General features: G+C 36.8%; 1 protein-coding gene across 7 annotated transcripts in view; it reads right to left on the reverse strand.

Annotated features, from left to right (window-relative positions):
- Positions 1 to 20,355, reverse strand: part of LOC105321596 (fap1 adhesin) — a 45,813-nt gene that overhangs the window by 9,770 nt on the left and 15,688 nt on the right. The window contains exons 11-28 of one of the 7 annotated variants that reach the window (XM_034462167.2): positions 18,782 to 18,888; positions 17,906 to 18,085; positions 17,585 to 17,682; positions 16,205 to 16,228; positions 15,379 to 15,456; positions 14,669 to 14,737; positions 13,980 to 14,051; positions 13,526 to 13,717; positions 13,126 to 13,177; positions 12,659 to 12,796; positions 12,361 to 12,443; positions 12,015 to 12,136; positions 11,356 to 11,376; positions 10,290 to 10,343; positions 7,746 to 7,966; positions 7,049 to 7,392; positions 3,298 to 6,854; positions 1,394 to 1,533 (exon numbers count right to left, since the gene is read on the reverse strand). In XM_034462167.2, the coding sequence (XP_034318058.2) occupies positions 1,394 to 1,533; positions 3,298 to 6,854; positions 7,049 to 7,392; positions 7,746 to 7,966; positions 10,290 to 10,343; positions 11,356 to 11,376; positions 12,015 to 12,136; positions 12,361 to 12,443; positions 12,659 to 12,796; positions 13,126 to 13,177; positions 13,526 to 13,717; positions 13,980 to 14,051; positions 14,669 to 14,737; positions 15,379 to 15,456; positions 16,205 to 16,228; positions 17,585 to 17,682; positions 17,906 to 18,085; positions 18,782 to 18,888 (5,552 nt within the window). Of the gene's footprint in view, positions 1 to 1,393; positions 1,534 to 3,297; positions 6,855 to 7,048; positions 7,393 to 7,745; positions 7,967 to 8,502; positions 8,654 to 9,293; positions 9,540 to 10,289; positions 10,344 to 11,355; positions 11,377 to 12,014; positions 12,137 to 12,360; positions 12,444 to 12,658; positions 12,797 to 13,125; positions 13,178 to 13,525; positions 13,718 to 13,979; positions 14,052 to 14,668; positions 14,738 to 15,378; positions 15,457 to 16,204; positions 16,229 to 17,584; positions 17,683 to 17,905; positions 18,086 to 18,781; positions 18,889 to 20,355 lie in introns of those variants that run through there. The other 6 variants (XM_034462169.2, XM_034462170.2, XM_034462168.2 and 3 more) reach the window with 6 other exon arrangements.

Raw genomic sequence — 20,355 nt, forward strand, 5'->3', positions numbered from 1 at the left:
TATTACTTATGAAACCACCGATACAACAAAGATATCAAAAGAAAACAAAGGTGTTACGATACCTGACCAGGTCAATTAAAAAATTCCAGCCGAGATCCACTACGTACTCCCTGAATGAAACTGTTCTACTGAAAACAGGCCCGGCCAAAACTTTTAAAACCTGCTAAGTCCTACTGGCAGTCCGCCATGGTTAAAGTCCTTATACCCACTATTGATGTTTGAATCTGTACGACACCAAGCCTATTTTAATGCTTTATATACAGGGGATGTTATGAATGAAGGATCATGCATATTGATTGTGCTCTGATGGAACAATTAAGTGCACGCACACATCAATAATACAAAAAGCAGCTTACGAGTCCTACTCCAAATTCCTATATTTCTCGGTACATATTTCTCATTAAAAATTTACGAAAATGGGTACTAAAATCTATAGCATAAAACTAACCAACTGTGCAAATCAAGTTACTTTTACTATCAAGGGAATCAAGGACATTGTTTTTTCCTCCAGCCTCTAAATAAATGCTGGTTTGCTGTGATCTGTTAAATAGATCTGTGTAGGCTGGAATCGAGGGCAGACTTTTGCGAGCAAGACTTAATCCACTTGTAGTACTTCATTTGATTGTTTCTGCTCTCTGGGGACACAAATTCTTTTCCTGTTGAGTGTCATATTGATCAGAAAGAAGCAACTTAAAATTGGGGAAAACACTGCAACTATCAAGGCCTTGCAAATCATTTACATGAAAAATGAGATGTAAAAGCAGCATTGTACAGCTTTTTCATTCAATCGTAATAAATGTATTCTATAGCTAGACTGTATCATCTTGCCTTTTTTAAACTGATTTATCCATCAACATTGTCTCAACTCCCCTATCAATCTACATATTCTTCTCCTTTCTTTCCCCTGTGTGTCTCTACAATGTCTTAACCTACAGTAGTCTTAACCTTTCTTTTCCCAGTATCTTACACTTTTTCTAAAGTGTGCCTTTGAGGCTTTCTACAAAGGCTTGCCCCTTCTTTCCCCTGTATCTCCCTACCATGTGTTACCCTTTCTTTCCCCTCTAAGACTTCACAATCACTTGCCCCTTCTTTCCCTTTCTCTACAATGTCTTACCTGTTGGTTCTGCAATTTCTTTGAAGTGACCAGTGTGGTCTGACTCCCCATTATCTCTCTATGTAGTACCCTTCTCTCCCCTGCATCTCTCTACAATGTCTTACCCTTTCTTTCTCTGCATCTCTCTACAATGTCTTAGCCTTTCTTTCCTTGCATCTCTCTACAATGCCTTACCCTTTCTTTCCCCTCTCAACAATAATATCTTACCTTTCATTCTCCTTCATATTTTCACATTGTTAGGCCCCTTTCTCTCCCTTCTAAGTCTCTACAACCTCATACCTGTGGGCTCTGCTGTTTCTGCAAGGTGATCGGTGCCATCTGACTCCCCACTCTCCAGGCGGCCATTTCTCTGGATCATGGCTCTCTGTCTGACCGCCCTCCTAGCAGACGACAGCTGAGGAGACACAGTGTAGGCTCCCCTAGAAAAGAACAGAACTGAACTTTACAACTGTTTAAGCCTCTCTTTCAGTGAATGGGGGAATTAACATGGAGGAATTACACGACTCCTGCTGATTTCCACAATAAAAATGAATAAAGATTTCCCCAGGCAATTGAAAATCTTGATTAAATGTCTAAACAAATCTTCTTTGAAAATAAATTATCTAACAAACTGGGCCATTTAATAATTATGCAATGTTTTTAAATTGAATTTTTTAAAGTATCACTTACAAAAAATTGTTCAAGTCATGAAAGCAAGAAATGTTTTTTCTTTGCAATATCTTGCACAAAACAGATAAATTGTTAAAAAACATAAGATAGAATTTAGTGATAAAACTCTTCAAAGGACATTTAATGATCTAATTATATTTTCACTGTTGGTTGCATTTTCTGACATATATTTGAAGCAACAAAACTCTCCATGACTTTAAGGCAGAGCTTTAAGGAAGAATATAAATTTTTTATTGCATATACCGTACCTAGAAAAGAGATAACAAATCAATATTTCTGAATCCTCAATTTCCCAAAATCTCATTAGACAACAAATAAGGGGATATAATTCTGTAAATTCTCAGGATGCCATGAGGTTTCTGTTGAATAGCCTGGAGATTTGCTGGCAGCTGTCATTTACTGATCAAACATCATGACCACACCGAAAACAAACTCCTCACACAAATTCCATCAAACGGCTCCTCTATCTTGCCAAAAAATCTCTTTCTCATTACAGTTGTAGATATTTAAATATCTCCCAAGTCCGAACCTGTTTGAATCAACGCAGACAGAAGGGCAACGATAATGTCCAATACTTATTGGTTTTATCGATCAAAAAGGTGGACTTGATTAAAATATATTTACACCAATCTTTGTCAGTCTTGAATTGATATTTATCTCTTAATGAACAATTTAGTCCAATAGAAGTCTTGACAGAAAGAAAAAAAAAAATAGGTGAAATTCGCTCATCAAAAAATTAAATTTAGGCTGGACACCTTTGAATGAATTGATCAGAAGATTTGTTACTGTACATGGGCAATAAAAATCTGTGACCAGAAACTAATAATGAAGTACAATACACAGGAGGAATTCGTGTGGTAGAATGTCAGTAAAACACCTCATAAACAGCGATGTTGACAAACACTCCACCTGAGGTGTTAGTTATTACCCGCTGAATTGAACTGTATTAGGAAATGTCACTGATACCTCACGCACCATGGCAGAAAGGTTTAAAAGAAGTGACTATCCATAAGAAATGTGAATAATGAATGAATACCTAACACATTCAGAATTCCAACACCCCACTGAAATGGCTTTCTGATGTAATCTAAGCTTTTAGGTGTCAATTTGTCAAATTTCCAAACAGGGCCATTGTTATGTCAGTAAAATGCATGTAACAGGTAAGGGTATGGGCATATTGAACCAAGAATTGTTACCGAAGGGAAATAACTCTTACAACCCTAAACTTCTTTGATATGCAATATTAACTTCTCACATTTCACCAGCACATTTTACTATCAATAATTACTGGGTGTCTTTCTTCAGATGAAACTGTACTTTACTACTTCTATGCTATTAACTATGATTACTGATTTTTTAAATTAACGAGTATTCCTGGTCTTGTAATCCTTTGTTACCTATAGAACTCATGCTCAATACAAAGTTTCTAATACCTAGCACATACACTACAACATCCAGGTACAAAATAGAGGCACAGTATCCTGCATCTATCTAGCCACCAAACTGAAGCTTACCTAGCTGGGATTCCTATGTGACCCTCTAGGACTTCCTGTAACTCCTGCAGCTGCTCCTTCACTTCCTGTAGGCTGTCATTAGAACAGCTTTGGACATCTTCATGAGAACACAGGAGGGAGGGACTGGTACACACTCCTACTGTCTTGGATGGCTCGTCCTCCAAAATTGACTCATTAAGGAATGAACTGGCCCCATTTTCTGGTACTTCTGATTCAGTGACCAATGCTGCACCTTCCATAGCTTCTTGTTCAGCATTTTCTGGTTTAATGCCTTTCTCCATTGTCTCATCAGTGATTGGATAAAACAATGCCTCAGTCTGTATAGCTACACCAGTAACCATTGAAGTGTCCCTGGCTGATGGCTCTGTAATGTTCACTTGAGAGGCTCTATCCGTGAGTTCTACTGAAGTACCATCACACGACTTGTCAGCTGTCTCTGAAGTTTTAAAGTCAGAGTCTGTATCAACTTGTGTTGGGACAGAAGCAATTTGACTTTTCTTTGGAGAATCTGATATGATGCCAGTTCCCTGACTATCTTTAATAGAGCCTTCTTTCTGTGGTACTGGGTGAGAATGATCTGTTTCTGTCTGTGAAAAGCTTTTTGAGACTTTATCTTGGCTAGCTGATGGCTCTGTAATATTCACTTGAGAGGCTCTATCAGTGAGTTCTATTGGAGTACCATCACAAGACTTGTCAGCTGTCCCTGATGTTTTAAATTCTGAGTCTGTATCAACTTGTGTTGAGACAGAAGCAATTTGACTTTTCTTTGGAGAATCTGATACAACCCCAGTTCCCTGACTATCTTTAATAGAGCCTTCTTCCTGTGGTACAGGGTGAGGATGTTCTGTTTCTGTCTGTGGAGAGCTCTCCGAGACTTTATCTTGGCCCTCAATGTCCTGGCTTGTTTGTTTTTTAGGATATTCTGTAAGTGTTTGTGCATGAGTGTCCATCACTGTTGGTCCTGTGTCTGTGGAATGTGTACCTGCTGTGGTTTGTTCACTCTGTGTTAATGCCTCATTTGGTCTCACTTCCATGGAATAATCTGGGTTGGAATGAGAATCTTTATCTTGAGATGATGGGACTTCCAGGTCTCTTAGAGAGGTAGGAACTTTGTTCTCTGTAGATGATATTTCCTGTGGATTTGATATGTTTAAATTGGTTACAGTAGCACTTGTTTCAGATGAGGAAGAAGGAGCACAATGATAATCTAAAGGTGTAGCTGGCTGTGAATTATGCATTTCGTTTGTTTCTGAGGATGAAATATGAGCTTTAGTTTTATTTGTTTTGTGGTCTTCTTCAGATGGAGAAATATCCTGAGTCTGAACATCGTTCCTGGATAATGAGTCCACATTCTCCATGTTTATTGGATCACTGTCATTTAAACAGACGGCTTCTGTTGCATCTTTGGAACACTCAGTATACTGAGGAACATCATACTCATTAGTTCCAGCTGAAGTCACAGTTTCACTTTCCTGTTTTGTGAGAGGTGATTGATCACTCAGAGGAGGAATATTTTGCTCACTTCTCCCTGATGATGCAAGGTCATCAGGCATGTCAAGGCCATCACAAGAGGTCAAAAGTTCAGTTGAAGTACTGTCACTCTGAAACATCACACTTGTTTGTGAAGTCATGGTATCACTTTTCTGTGGATCGGATTCATCTAATGAATCATCCAAGCTGTCCTCATCATTAAGACCCTCCATTCTTTGTTCTGGACATTCTAGAGAGTCGATGGATTTATTGTCATCCAAAGAATCGGATGACAAAGAGACAGTGTCCGAGGAACCCTTCCCAGGCACATGACCACCAGGAAGTTGCGAGGTAGTCAGAATGTCCGATAGTTTGGCATTAATATCATTATCTTTATCTTTTCTGGCCACTTTCACTAGCACAGTCTGTGAGTTATCACTGTCTACATCATGGTCCCTCTTGGATCCAGGTGTCTGTAGTTCTGATGACTGTCCCTGGTCTCTCTGCCATGGCTGATCCTCTTCATCAGAGAGTGTCTCCACTCCTTCCATGAACACAACTTGCTCAGAATCATCCAATTCTGTCTCCACAACGGTGGATGGATCCGACACTGTTGATACTGTGGACCCTGTTTCAGAATACACACTGGGCTCTCGGCTAAGCCGATGCTCATCCAGACTGTCATATTCCTGAACATGAATTGTTGGCACAACCTTATTTTGAACACCATTTTCAGAATCAACATTACCCTCTCTTTGATATTCAACATCATCACTGGAAGTTGACCCTTGAATACCGTAAGGTACATCTGGAGGAAATGAACCACTCCAATTGAGGATATTTCCTCTTGCTTCCAAGTTTGTACTACCTGTTCTCTGCCATTCCATTTGTTCAAAGTCTTGAGTGTACTTGTCAAATGCCTCTGCTAGCTCCTCTCCCAAGGGCTCAGAATGTCGGCGGAACTCATCCCCGTCAACTTGAGGACGCTTCTTTCTCCTCTTTACCACCACTTGACTGGTGCTTTTCTGTTCTGGTTCTGCTGGCTCCGCCTCCTCAGCGATGGCCTCAGGTACATTGGCCAGGGAGGAAGCACTGGTAATGTGACGTAATCTGGGAACAAACTTTCGACTATCAGGATTCGGACTGAGTGACTTTTTATCAGAATCTCTCTTTCTAGCAGAAGGTGACAATTTTCTGTCACTAATATCGCCATGACTACCAGTAGGAGACTGTCTCCTGCCTCTGATTCCAGCTAAATCTCCCGCAGAGAGACTGTTTCTAGACAAAGCACCTTTTGTATTCCCAGAAGTATCCCTATCCACATTTGCAGTTTTTCCTGAATTTTTGGCAGTATTGGCACTTGTTTTCTCATCACTGGTTTTCCTATCTTTATCAGTTCTTTTGTTTTTCCTGCTCTCTTTATTTCCATCTAACTGCCTCTCTGGGGTCTGTCTGGGTGAAGGGGTTGTTCTTGGGGTAGATCTTGGAGAATCAGACTTTGCTCTGCCTGGGGAAACCCTTGATGATGTTCCTCGAGAGGGAGACTCCCGGGCAGGTGAGATAGGAGACCTTCTATCCCTGTTTCTTACACTTGAGTCATATGTAGCACCAGAACTCCTTGGCAAACTTCTTGATTTAGGTTGATATTTGAATTTTGGCTCTGGGGCTTTATACAGCCTGTCTGTAACAGTCTTTGCTGTTTTCACTAATTTTTCACTTTTGGCATTGAGTTTCCTTTGACTATTATCACTTCCCTCGTCTACACTAGAAGACAAGTCCACACTGGCCTCACTTCCTTCAAACAGAGAATTACTGGACTCCTCCATGGACCGATCAAACAGCATCGTCGAAAGTCTGTTAGAGCAGGAGGGAAGGTCTCCCTCACTGCCCCGGGGTAGAGCCATGAGGCTTGAGGTCCTGGTGGGAAATCCTCGGTCGGGAGGACTGAGGACAGTGAGGACCTCCTCACTGCAGGCAGAGCGTAGCGGGTGAGGCTGGTCCACTCCTACCATCAGAAGGTCCTGTTTCTCCTCAATGTACAGCTCTAGCTGCTCCTCGCGCTCCACCAGGTTGTCTATCTCCTTCATCTGTAACATAACATAAAAGGAAATTACAAACAATGCTACCTCTCTTGATTCTATAATCTGATCAAACATATTCTTTTTTAATATGAATGATTTCAAAAATCTTAAATCTATTCATATCATAACATTATTTCTAAAGCTTTGACATCAGAGGAAGTCTTTTAGATTTGTTAAACAAGTGATAATGCCCCTATTACCTTGCTGGCCATCTCCTGGTAATGCTCGGCGTCCTCCGACTTGTACTCCTGCTCCGTCTCTTTGATCTTGCCCAGCTGTTGCTGTATCTCCCGCTGTGACATTGCGTACTGCTCCTCCAAGTCCACCGACTGCTTCCTCAGACGTTCCTCAGCCTCTCGGTGGTGGAGCTTGGATAACAGCTCTCCGTGGAGAAGATCCTTGACACGCCCCCACCCCGATTGCTTACAGCTGTTGATGACCTCCTTAATGTGCTGGGGGGTCTCAAGATCAGTCTGAGTGACCACTCCCGACACAGGCCCTGGTGTCTGAAGTCCTTTAAGCTCTCTCTGTAGTTTCTCATTGACTGAAATAATTCATAAACTAATCATTACTGACTACACAATATTTTCTGATGCTGTGTCATTGTTACATAATCTAGATTCACCAACAGGGTTCTGAGTGATTGCATAATATGGCAATCAATATTAAAAGGCTCCACAGAAAACAATAGTTAACTCCTTCTTAGAAATATGATAATCAATATTAAACAGCAATATTGAACTCCTTCAAAATACACTCTTTATTTGAAAGCATGACTTGTCTCTTTTATCATACATGTAACAGGATGGATTAACGAATTTAATAAAAAAACCCAACTCTGAATGAATTTCAAAACACCTGCATGAATGTCAGAAAGAAGCAAGAAGTGGAACCTACAGGCCTCCCTTTCCTTTTGTAGACACTCGTGAGCGTACTCGATTTCAGCCTCCGCCTTATCTCGCTGAGCCTGAGTCTCCTCCTTCATTCTCAGGACTTTCTCCTTTTCTTGCTGTATCTCGGCTCGATGCTCCTCATGGATCCTCCATAGCTCCTCCTCTCTCTCCCTCCTCAGTTCCTCGGCTCTCTGGTGGTCATCTCTCAGCTTCTCCAATTCTTTCCTGTAATTGAACAATGTTACATTTATCATTGTATCATCAGCCTGGTTCACAATGTCTCAGACTAAAATACATACTTTAATAGCGTTATATTCATATTTTTTATTACAAGGAAGTAGATTTATTAAATTTCGTCTTAATGGTACTTGTAGAACCATCCAAGATATAAAGCACTTGTATCACCACATGACTTCTTCCTGACTGTCTCAGCTTTACACAGCTATATACACAGGTACGAAGTAAATGACTTCGTCAGGTGAATAACCAATACTATTGATAAAACTCTGCCCACAAAAACATGATGCATGAAAAATTCATGATTTTTTATCATTCCCACTTTTAATATTTGCTACAGCATGCCGATTGAGATTGAAATTAAATGCTACATATCACATGAAGGAGAAATATAACCAAATGTTGAATTATGCAGATCTATGCATCTGCATGATGTTCAGTCAATACTGCAAAGAAGCTAATCAAACAGAAATAAACCGAGCCCTGTGATAAACCACTACACCTGTTTGTCAAATAGTACTCACAAACCCTGTGTCAACTCCATCTACATAATCCTGTGTCTAATCAAAGTCACAATTATATCCAAAATTATGTGTTCAACATTATGACAGTCCTGCATACTGCAGAAAAGATGGGTACAGCCCTAAAGCATGACCCGTTAAGGTTACGACATCAGAGAGTATTGATCCGGTCTACAGACTGGGCACGCTCAGACACTCACAACAATGTAGTACTAAGGGATAACTATACCACACCTGTACAGCCAGGAAACTCACCTGACAGGAAACATCACCTGTATTATACTGGGAGAGAGAAGATTGCATTCATAACCACCGGTCTCTGTGTGGGTGTTGTACAACTTACATGTCTATACATCAAGCTTATCACGTAGGGACAAACTTATCTGTCTATTACATTTCTGATTCTGGCTGTGGATCCAAGTCATTTTATAAATGGCATGCCAAATGTCTTATCAAGAGACTAGTTCACAGTTATGCACTGACAGACAGATATATATTAAAACTTTTCAATTAGCATTTCAGCATTTATTGATCTGTCTTTTGCAGTTATGCAGCCGGTTTTCTTTAAAAAAATGTTTCACCTGCAATAAGCAATAATCCATCTCAATATATTTCTATTGTAATCAACATATAAGCTTTGGGTTGATATCCTACCCACACCAGCAACAGAATTCATTCCTATCAGTATATTTTGGATGTTTAGATGAATCCTATCAGTGTATTTTGGATGTTTAGATGAATCCTATCAGTGTATTTTGGGTGTTTAGAGAAGTTGCATGGACACGCCCACTCACCTGGACACACTGATCATTACCGGCAGTGAGGAGACACATCCCAGGGCCAGTAGTCTTCTTATCATAGTCCCGTACAACGAGAGCTATCTACCCTGGGTGCTCCAAAAATCTCTCTTAATCACCATCACTGTTTTTATGTCTCAATCTTGTTATTCTGACTTTAATACAGTAAAGGATGCTAGTCCAACAAATCACAACATGTCTCACATGTAAACAATGTCACACCTGTAATTAACACCTTTCATTTCACCTTAAATCTTAGGTAATTACAGGTATTTCTACCCACATTTGATTCCTATTCAAGGAGGCCCCTTAGGCTCACTAGATGAAGTCTTTAGTTTATTCTATAGCCATAAATATTCAATCCTAACGCACAGGTATAAGAACAGGTTACACAGGTATGGAGACATTTTCACAATTTTGCCAACTCAGGGTGTAAAACTTGGCAGTCATCCTGCACATCTTGACTTTCCAGGGGTCAATAGTGACTTATCTGATACTGTTATAAAACACCCAGTAATGGTTTAAATGGATTCAGCAGAATTTACTGAAACTATTAAAAATAGATATTGGAGAAATTAAGGCTGACAACATTTCTACCATGTTATGTACATTTAGTTTCAGATAAAACCCTTGTGTCAAATAAATCTTTAATGGCATTAAGATACTGAAATTTAAAAAAATTATCTTTTTACTGCAGTACAACTGGACTTTAGGCCAAGAACTAGACTTTAGTATTAAGGTCATTGAGTCCATCAAGGATCTGTCAACACTATTTACCTAAGAAAGTCTCTTTAATCCAGAAAATAAAAGTTTACTCTCTCTGACAATCTAAACAGAACAGTTCAATCAATGCTTATGTGGAGTAATTGGAAGACAGTTGGAGACAATGGACGTATAAAAATATCTCCTGACTGGCCCACTCACTCTTCTCACAAAATCAATGTTGATTTAATATATAACCTGAGAGTATAATTTAATGAAGAAAAGCCTTACTTTGCTTGATTAATTCTCTCCGATTCATTCCTGTACTGTCGCTCTAGCTGAAGACTGAAACAGAAAGTAAAAGATTATCTACCAGCCTGTTGTAGACATTACAATGCTATTTGTAAATCATTAACAAATTTTAAATTAAAAAGAAGTCAATGCCTTTCCTTTGTAGATATAATATATACAGGAAAAAAACTAGCTAAAATATTTAAACAGAATTTTTTGTCTTCAAAGCAGAGTAAAATCAGCAAAGCCATTCTGAAGAATAATAACAATTTAGAAGCATTGTAATTTTGTAATTATTGCCTTCAAGTTTAAGTACAGAGCATTTGTATATATATACATGTAGTGTCAATGCTCCTGGGGTCTTTTTATCCGGTCATCATGGGCAACCTTTGCTGCACATTTAGTCTGAGTAAATCTTATATCACTCTTAAAAAATTGATAATTTCAAAGCATGGAACAATAATTTATCCTTTTTTTATTTAATAAATATTTGAAAAATATAGATAACACTTTCTTTGATACCTAAGTAAAATAATTTTTGCATGTGAAATTTGACATAAGTTAAGCTATCTGAAAGGAGTTTAACATCAGCTAGTATTTTATAAACTACTGTATGAATGGAAGAAAAAAACCACAACAATTCTATCTTGAAGAACATATTCAGAAACTAAAATCTTAATAATTCATTTCAAAAAGTGTTTACCATTATTAAAGAAAACTACACTGAATTTGTGCTATAAACAAAAAATCCTGACTGTCCTACTTTTCAATTTTTTTTTACTTTTACATGTGTTAACACTGCACTGTAAGTCAGGTTTCTAAATCAAATATTAAAAATTCAATGATGAACAATATGTACAAGCTGCAAGATCAATTAAAATTAGTGCCTCATGCTTGACAAGCATGCTGAACTGATGATCTACTTCTATATAAACATAAAAACATCAGCAGTTAGTGGAAACACAGCATGCCAACCCTCAGCTAGGGGAACCAATTTAACTAGTGACATTAAACTAGTCCCCCTTGGAATTAACTAACCACCATGGAGGGAAGTTCTTGTACTCACCAGATCTCAGGAGAGGCATAGCTAAAAGAAAAGTGCAAAAACACATGCTTACATCCATTGTTTAGTGCAGGCAATTTGCATGCCAGTGAGGAAGGCATGTTCAAGGTTAACCTTTTGAACTGCAAGATCAGCATTCATACACACAACCAGGTCAAGTCAAAAACTTACACACAACCATTCAACAGGTGAGGTTATTTCACAGCAACTGAGCTGCATGTAAGAAAACCAGATCATGTCCCAATATAAGTAACAACAAAATCACAACTAGACTATTTTTCTTATGAACTACCCATTCCCCATCCCTCCCCCCCCCAAAAAAAAACCCCCCCACAAAATAAACCAAATGTATATCATGTGTTTGCATAATTATCTTTGATTGTCAGTACATGTGTACTTAACGTCAAGCAAATCTTGAATTTGAACTGCACCCAAGAGACTAGTTTGAGATATATTTTTTTGGATGGATATCCTAATTTCTACGATATGTATAACGGATTTAATTTAATCCCCATACTGTGTAAAGACAAACTAACTGCAGCTATATATACACCTACAACTCTAGCATACCACTGGACACCGGTTAATTCATATGTGATGGCAGCAAACACTGACTAAGTGATGGTCACTCATCCCTCCCCACATCACCTTGACCTACTTACTTTGGGCCATAGAGGGGGTGGAAAGGTCGCCTATTGTAGTAGGAGTAAGGGTCACTCTCGTCCGGGTCCAAACTCTCCATACTGCCTTCATAAGACAGCTCGTCTCTGGAACTGTTCACACTCTGTAGATAAAACAATAATGTTGCAGTAAACCTCACAACGGTGTTTTAATTACTCTGCTTCACATATTCAACTACTACACTCAGCTGATACTAGCTAACAATACTATTTTTTTGAGTAAAGATATATCAAGTTTAAGAAATTTTTATTCGTCAACTTCCTACTTTTTCTATAAAGAACCGAATGATGTTTTCTTTCTGACATAAATTTTAATGACTTTTTTTACCTGTCGCCGTTCCCGTAGTTTTGCAGCCTCATCAGGGTTGTTAAATCGGAACATGTTTGTCTTCCCAAGCAATACCCAGTCACCTGGAAAAGTTTAAACATCTTAATTACTGTACAAAATCTCTACAAATTCCTAAATAGTATTCCTTTATGTCACTGGTACCTGTCATCTGGTTAACTTTCATTACATTAATATCACATGCAACAAATACATGTGTACATTCAGAATTGTATAAACTCAATGTTCTAAAAGACAATCTTTTCTGATTGGTCAATAATCCTGGGACGTCATGCTGTACCTTGTTTGAGGATCACTGGTTCCTTACACTCCACCCCGTTGACCGTACACTGAGCCCCGCGGTTAGGATGCATGGTGACCGTGCCGTACGACGTCTTAAAGAAACAGTGCTCTTCCTTCACTGCCGGGCCCCGTAAAACTGAAAGACACCAAAAACATATTCAATAGAAATAGATAATCATGCATGTATATAATTGTGAACATCTGAATGAATGTTTATTTCTCTCAAACCATATCAATGGTACATGAGGTTCAAAAAACAAAAAAATATTTCAAAGGTACAAATGCAGAGTCAAGTTACGAAGAATGCAGAAGTTAGATGTGAAACATCTCAAGTTGATTACATCCCTACCTAAATACATGTACATACAACTGTAGGTAGAGCTGAACAACACTAAAGACTATATGCTCTGAACTAATCAGATGATCATTCTTTCATTAAAACATATCAATTATGAATGTACATACCTATGTCCTGAGGTCTCCCTGCATCTGCCTTTCCAACTAATGTTTTCCCATCCTTAAAGAACAAACAAAGCTCAAATAAGAACAACTTTAAATATTTATATGTGACTGAGTTTGAAAAATTGAATGTCTTATCAGATAAATTTCTTTGGTTTTTCAAGTAAGATTATGTTAGAGTTCACAATCTAGAATAAATGTTCTTCTAAATATTTTTTAAGGTGACACAGTGGGTCCTAATAATCTTTATTTTCAGATAGAGAAAAAAATGAAAGTAATTGTTGCTCTTTCCATGACATTGAAAAAAAACTGGTATAAAATTTGCCTTCTACAGCTCTTGAGATACTGTTGACCCTTAAGGATTACTGTCACCTGGAGATGAGAGTGACTTTCACATTGCTCTCACCTTGAGATGATAGATGGTGACCCCAGTACTGAGAATGTCATCATCCATGCCCACTAAGTGGGGCATCTGAGACTCGATCATCACTCCCATTGAGCTCGAGTGTTTGAGTCCACGGATACTCAGGTCAGACTCCTTTATGATGTCGTGAGTCTCTGTCCACTTGTTTTGCCAGGTCTGAGTCAACATCTTGGCCTGCATGGTCAACAAAAACCCCATTTAGTATTCATTTTATTCAAAATCTATAATAATTATAACACTACTAATATATGTTTTATCTTTTGAAAGCCAAATGAGATGGAATTTGACAAGTTTTGACTAATAAAGCCACCCAGTATGTCAAATAAATTGTGCAATCAAATATCCTGCCATGATGATTATGCCAGTACAGCATCAGAAACTCCTAAACAAGCTGTTCATAATTATATTTTTAATTTAACACTGTGTATGAACTGACCATGTTTTCATGATCCAGTAACTTCTCCGCTAGAGCTGAGCCTGCCGCAGATGACACCTGTTGGGGATTACCCTGCAAAAAGCAGAAAAGCAAAGGTGATAATCGCTCTTACAAAATGTCTTTAATATAAGTTAATTAAATTACATCAGAAGAATAATTTGTGAACAAAATTAATGTTTGTCTATGTCACAATGTTCATTTTCATGTGAGCTACCAAATAAGTTATAGCTAATTTATTAAAACATTTGATTTACACTTTTCAAGAATTTTACAATAAAAATATCACAGACTTATAGAAGTCTCCTGCAATGACCAAAATTCGAATATATTCATTTTTGTGTTTATCAAAGTAAAAAGTACAGTGTGATGATATCCATATCCAATATGAAAGCAAGCAAGGTTATAAAAAAATAATGATTACAGGTTAACACAGGCAACATAATATACATTGTGATGATATATTCATGCAAATAAAACATGTACAGTGAATACAATAGTGCAGAGCAGACAAGCAAAGGATGTATTTTATCATTGTTGCACATGATTGGCTCAATCAATAATAGTACATGTATACTATTTTCCCAAGTGCTATTTCAAAATTTTGAATTATTTTTTGGTTAATAATAATATGGTTAAGGTACAATCAGGTAAACGGGATAATATAGATTAATGGATACTTGGACTTATACCTTTTGAGTTTCTGTCATCATGTCATGCATCTGAACAAGCATGTTTAATTCTGACATCTGGGAGCCACCCTGAAAGTGACCATAGTGGGGAAAATGTAGGTCAGGTACCACAACATTTACAATAATAAACACAGGTACCACAACATTCACATGATAAAGTTACTGGTACAAGCAGATGGAACATCCAACAGATACAACATATGCTATTACATGTATATATAAAGTATATATAAAGAGAGTGTAGCTCATCTCAATCAAATGTTCATATTATAAGTGAGGGTTTAACATATGTAGGGTACATAAGTCAATATTGACTGGCTACAATAACTTTCATAAGAACATGAAAGGGAGAAGGGGGTTGGCGTAAGAGGAATAATTTATAGCAAGGTTTCTCTGCAATATTTTGAGATGAGCTATGATAAAGAAAAGGATGAATTTCTAGCTTTACTTCGTCTTCCATGAATTTATTGTGATTCTAATACCAACTGCTTTTCATTAGATGCGAAATACTGATGATTGGGTTAATGCAGTTCTACAGTGCTAATAAAAATATAGAATTAACATCGATTTCTAAACAAAAAAATACAATTGAAAACTTTAGAGAGCATTTTTTAGCCCTTTTAAATAAATTTTTCAAATTATTTCATTTTTCTAGCTTTTCTAATTTTGTTAAATAAACTGTAACAGCTGAGACTTGGTGAGCATGTTACCATCTGAGCGGACTTGAGTAGATCCCGTAGTCTGCCGATCTCCTGTCGTAGTTCCCGAATAAGACTCACATTGGGATCCTGCAGAAATAACAGAACAATTACCGGGAAGTCAAGAGTCGAGTGAGGAGTACATCAGGCATAGGATAAACATCTAATGCTCTAACTTCTACATCAAGAGATCTAGCTGTTGGAAGGATACATATTTGATTCATTAAGAACAAGAAGACAATGCTCAAAAAGTAAACAGTCAGAATATCTGAAAAACTGGCAATCCAGTCATTATCTAAAACATTAAGGAGGTATATATCTACCCGGTACTAGTCCTTTCTGAAGCACAAGGAAAATACATGTACAAAGGCTGGATATTATAAAAGCATGTCTGGACTGAATAGAATTGTCTCTAGGAGGTCATGCATGCATGCTGATAGGGAAATCTGGGATAACTTCATTAATAGAGTGAGCTGTTGTTAAAAACAAGTGGATTGTTTTAATCTGGACTTTCACCAACCAACATATGCCACAATCCATTTACATCTACTAAAAGGCGTTATCTCATTGCCAAATAACTAGTGATTATTTTATGTCCATTTGATATTAAAAAACATAAGCAATGAAAATGATACAAAATACTTTCTAAATATTATTTTAAAGAAATCAGTTTATAAACCTTTAGCAATTTCTACAAGAAAAAGAGACCAAATGAATGAAAAAAAAAGAAAAAGAGCAATATAAATAAAGATGTGACCGTGTTGAAAGCTAATTTAACATAGAGGAAATTGCATTGAAATGAACGAAATAGAAGGAAATTGGTAAACAACTGGCTTACACATAGAACAAAGGGCAGACAATCCTGTAAACAGAAAGAGTCAGTAATTTGTTGACTGTCAAGCAAGCTTCTAGCATTAAACAACAATTGAATTTACAGTAATTGAAATCACACAGTATTAATATAACAACACAAAATTCCTCATTAGTTTGACATGAGCATCAAAACAAATTCTTCCTATTCTGTTACAATCAATAATGGTTTGCATGTTATACAAATGCTGTAAAACAAAACAATTGATAGCATGCATATTTGAATATCAAGTTCCTTATCCTTGCCAAGTGCTGAATACTTCAACGAGAATACTCCAAAGATTTATTACATCTCTTCATAAGTGCAGTTTACTTAGCAAATGTCTTCTGGAAATCATGCAATCTAAGTATGTGTAAGTATTACATAATACACTCTGTCGAGTCTACGTTTCCGTCGGGAGCAGAATGACGAGGCATTACATGTGTCAATAAATCAGCCCCTGACTTGCTAGTGCAGCCCCCAGTTTGTCTGTCTGCCTGTCACTGCTGGGGGGTTATGGTGGTTGTAGGTAGAGTATAACAGCCCCATCACTAAGGTGCTCTAATCAACCAAGAGCACTGTTTAACAGCTCCAAGAGTGAAATCATAACAACAACATTGACCCTCTGTTCCCCGGGCATATATTCTCTCTCTTAATGCAGTAATGAAGTTTGTTAAATGATCGTAAATGTTTGAACTTTCACAAGTTTCTCTACCATAGCCTACTAAACAATGGCTTTGGAGTAGATTGTGCTGTCTATCAATCCATGTTTTTACTTAAATGGCTACGTGCAGATGAACAGAATGTTGGGAAAAAATAAAAAATTTATACTTCAAATATTATGCTCAAACTTTGTTAACACAAATATATAAATTATTGGATATCTAAATCAACTTATCTTTCATAATAGCAATAACACAAAATCCAATATCAATTCATATAAATATAAAGTCGGTCAAAGTTCAAACAACAAACATTTTGATGCATTTGTGTTGGATAACGAGATTTTTGAAAACTTGTTTTGGGTCGAATGTCAAGAGGCATGATTGTTGGAGCTAGGATTAGTGTAGCTGACACATGAGAACTTTTTGGACTCTTCTGTCCATCTGAGCACTTCAGAGTGGTCGTAAACATGGTCTTATCATTGGTGGGGCTGGAATGTTGTTTTATGCATACAAATCTATCTGGTGACTCATTGCTTTAAGAGCTACTAGCTTTCTACCTTACCGAGATAAACTTTCACCTTACAAAAATCAAATATGTCATAAAATCAAATTCTTCATGGTAAATTTGGCATAAGACCTTGTGATGAACTGGGTAATTATAACAATGAACCGTTTTGAACGCCAGGTGATCTGGCTTTTTTACCTCGTTGATCTTTGGTTTATTGATGATGCTCTTGGCTCGCTGAGCATATCTCAGAGTACTAATGGTCTCACTGTAGTACAGATTGGCTGGGGTGATGGCTGAAAAAAGAAAATAATGGCAGATATTATCAGAACTCCAATGTCATTCAGGAAAACCTCCAATCAATGAAAATCAATTAAATCGTTTCTTATTCTCCTCAAAATTGTCATACTATAATCACATAAATGCTTGATAATTTTCAACTCAAATTATGTCATTATAATAAATAGATATTTTTAAGCTTCATTAAGACCCAGAACCCCCGTGGCCTGTCAAACATACTAGCGATCATGATGGTCTTGGAGTTGCCCCCGAGGCTGTCTTTGAGAAGCCACGTGAGTACAGAATCTCGGTATGGTATGTATGGAAGACGGAGCCGCTTGGGACTGGTGTCGGCGGTGCTTAGAAAGCTCTGGGTGGATCCCAGGTTGTCTGAACTCCAGGATAGGAGGGAGCGCTCAGCTGTAATAAAGGCAAGGAAAAATGAATAGAGAACAAAGGATATGTACGAAAAAATAGACAAGGAGAAAAAAACGGGGATATAAATTGAAAGGGACCAAAAAATAGAATGGTAATATAAGCAAAAAAAGAAGAAAAGACCACGATAATTAAGAAAAATGAACAGGGAGAGTGAAAGCACAGCAAGTCTTGGAGAGATAGTGAGAATGTAATTATATTTACTGGATAAAATATCAATTAGCAATTCAAATATAAATACCAATGCTGTGAACTTTAAATTTGATTTTTTGTAAGTTTTAAAAGTCTGTTCATTCTTAATTTAAAGAAAATTCTTTGTAAAGACAGCTTTGATCAATGTCATCATGGGGTAAATGGCTCCTATTCATGGAAATTACATAGAATATCTAAGCCATAAATGGCTCCATATTATGAAAATTATATGGAGTAGCTACACCCTGAGTGGGAGTATGTAGAAACATGAGTCATGTACTCCCCCACCCAAAATAAGGGCCAAGGCATGGTCAAAAGCACTTCACAGTGAAAATAGGGAATAAAGTGGACATACATGTTGTGGAATTCTGCTATTTGAAGGTCCGATGGAGGAGAAATATATACAGCCCTAACTAGCCATAAATCACTGAAGCTGTTTAAGTTGACATTATGCAAATAGAAATATGAAGTACAATATGGCTGATTTACCTAACGCCTTGATGACATTGCCTAAAGTCACCAGGGATCTGTTGATATTCGCTCCCTCCTTTAGCCTGCCTTTGTAATTATCGCTAAAGTTTGGGTCGGCTCTCTCACTGAAAAATAATCATTTCTTCAAGTTTTTTTTTCAATTGAGGTAAATTCATGCAATGATTAAATTTCTATTAAAAATTTAAAGAACCAATTTTGAAGAAATTTGAATGAATTCATGCAATTATTAAATTGATTTCAATATACTTCCTCTTATAAAAAAGAAGTGATTTATAATTCCATTAATAAAGTCATACAAATTCATACACATATTTGAACTTGTTTACCCAATTTTTCAATTGATTAAAAAGACATCTTAATGTGATAATTAAAAAAGTAATAAGGAAGATGACAATAATAAGGACACTTTATTTTACTATTATGAATCATTCAGAAATATTCAAAATCATAGTTCTATTTGTCAAAATCTCCATGTATTCAGTCAGTTGTTATTAACAGTTGTCTACAATGATATTTGCTCAATTTGATCCAAGTGAAAGGGGGCTCTTTAAAATTTTGGACCAAATTCAAACATTTTTTTCCTAACTCTTTCTTAGTATATGGGCATTTAATATACAAATTATTTACAGGACTGGTATAGAATTTTTTTCCGATAAAAAGCTAAAATATTCAAGATAACTCAAATTTAGAAATTTGATGATCAAAAACTTATATATGTATGCAAATGCTAAGCTACAAATAAATCAGAGTCAAATTTCAATTCTTTGATGAAGCGGTAGATATTAATATCACTTGCGTTACAGAAAAAGCTGTAGTTAGGTGGGAGGTAAACCAAGTCCTATTTCCAGTGTAAATATCTCATTGTTTAAAGTTGATGTAGCTTTTTTTGCCCATGAAAGATTGGTCTGTACAGTGATTTTTAAATCCAGAGTAATGGAGCAAAAAGTGAATTGTTTGTTTGTTTCTGATTTAATCTATTACACCCAATTTAATCTTTACCCCCTCTAGACTTAAAATCATACCACGTAACAGAGTCTAAGACAGGAAATAAAGACTATCAAGGCATGGCTATGGACACACTTCAGAAAAAAGACAAATGGCCTGTTAAACATGACTTTGTCAAGTGATTTCATTAAACATTTCCCTGTCTAGCTCATTTTAGTGAATGTAAAGGTAACATGGCAAAGATATTCTGGATAAGAAAAATAAAAAAAAAATACTTCTTCCACTGTGAATCAGTGGACAAAATATGTTTAATATTTCATAAACATATTAAGATTATTACATTCTTTTTCATCCAGACTTCTCCAAGCCTAGCATGTATACCTTGGAATTTAAATCTGTTTAACTTTCATAATATTCTTATGTCTAAAGAATCTGGTGGCATAATATCTTCCCCTTTTTTATAGGGATTATCCATACATGAATTTCTCCAATACACACAGATCAATATTTTTGACCTATTTAAAGTACAGACATAAATCTTATCAAATCATGGCAAAATGATAACTCTAATAAACTTTGGTCCTTCAAATATTATCTATTTGTTGTCCTTTTTCTCTTGTTTAACT

This window comes from Magallana gigas, chromosome 6 (assembly GCF_963853765.1).
Source record: "Magallana gigas chromosome 6, xbMagGiga1.1, whole genome shotgun sequence".
NCBI lineage: Eukaryota > Metazoa > Mollusca > Bivalvia > Ostreida > Ostreidae > Magallana > Magallana gigas.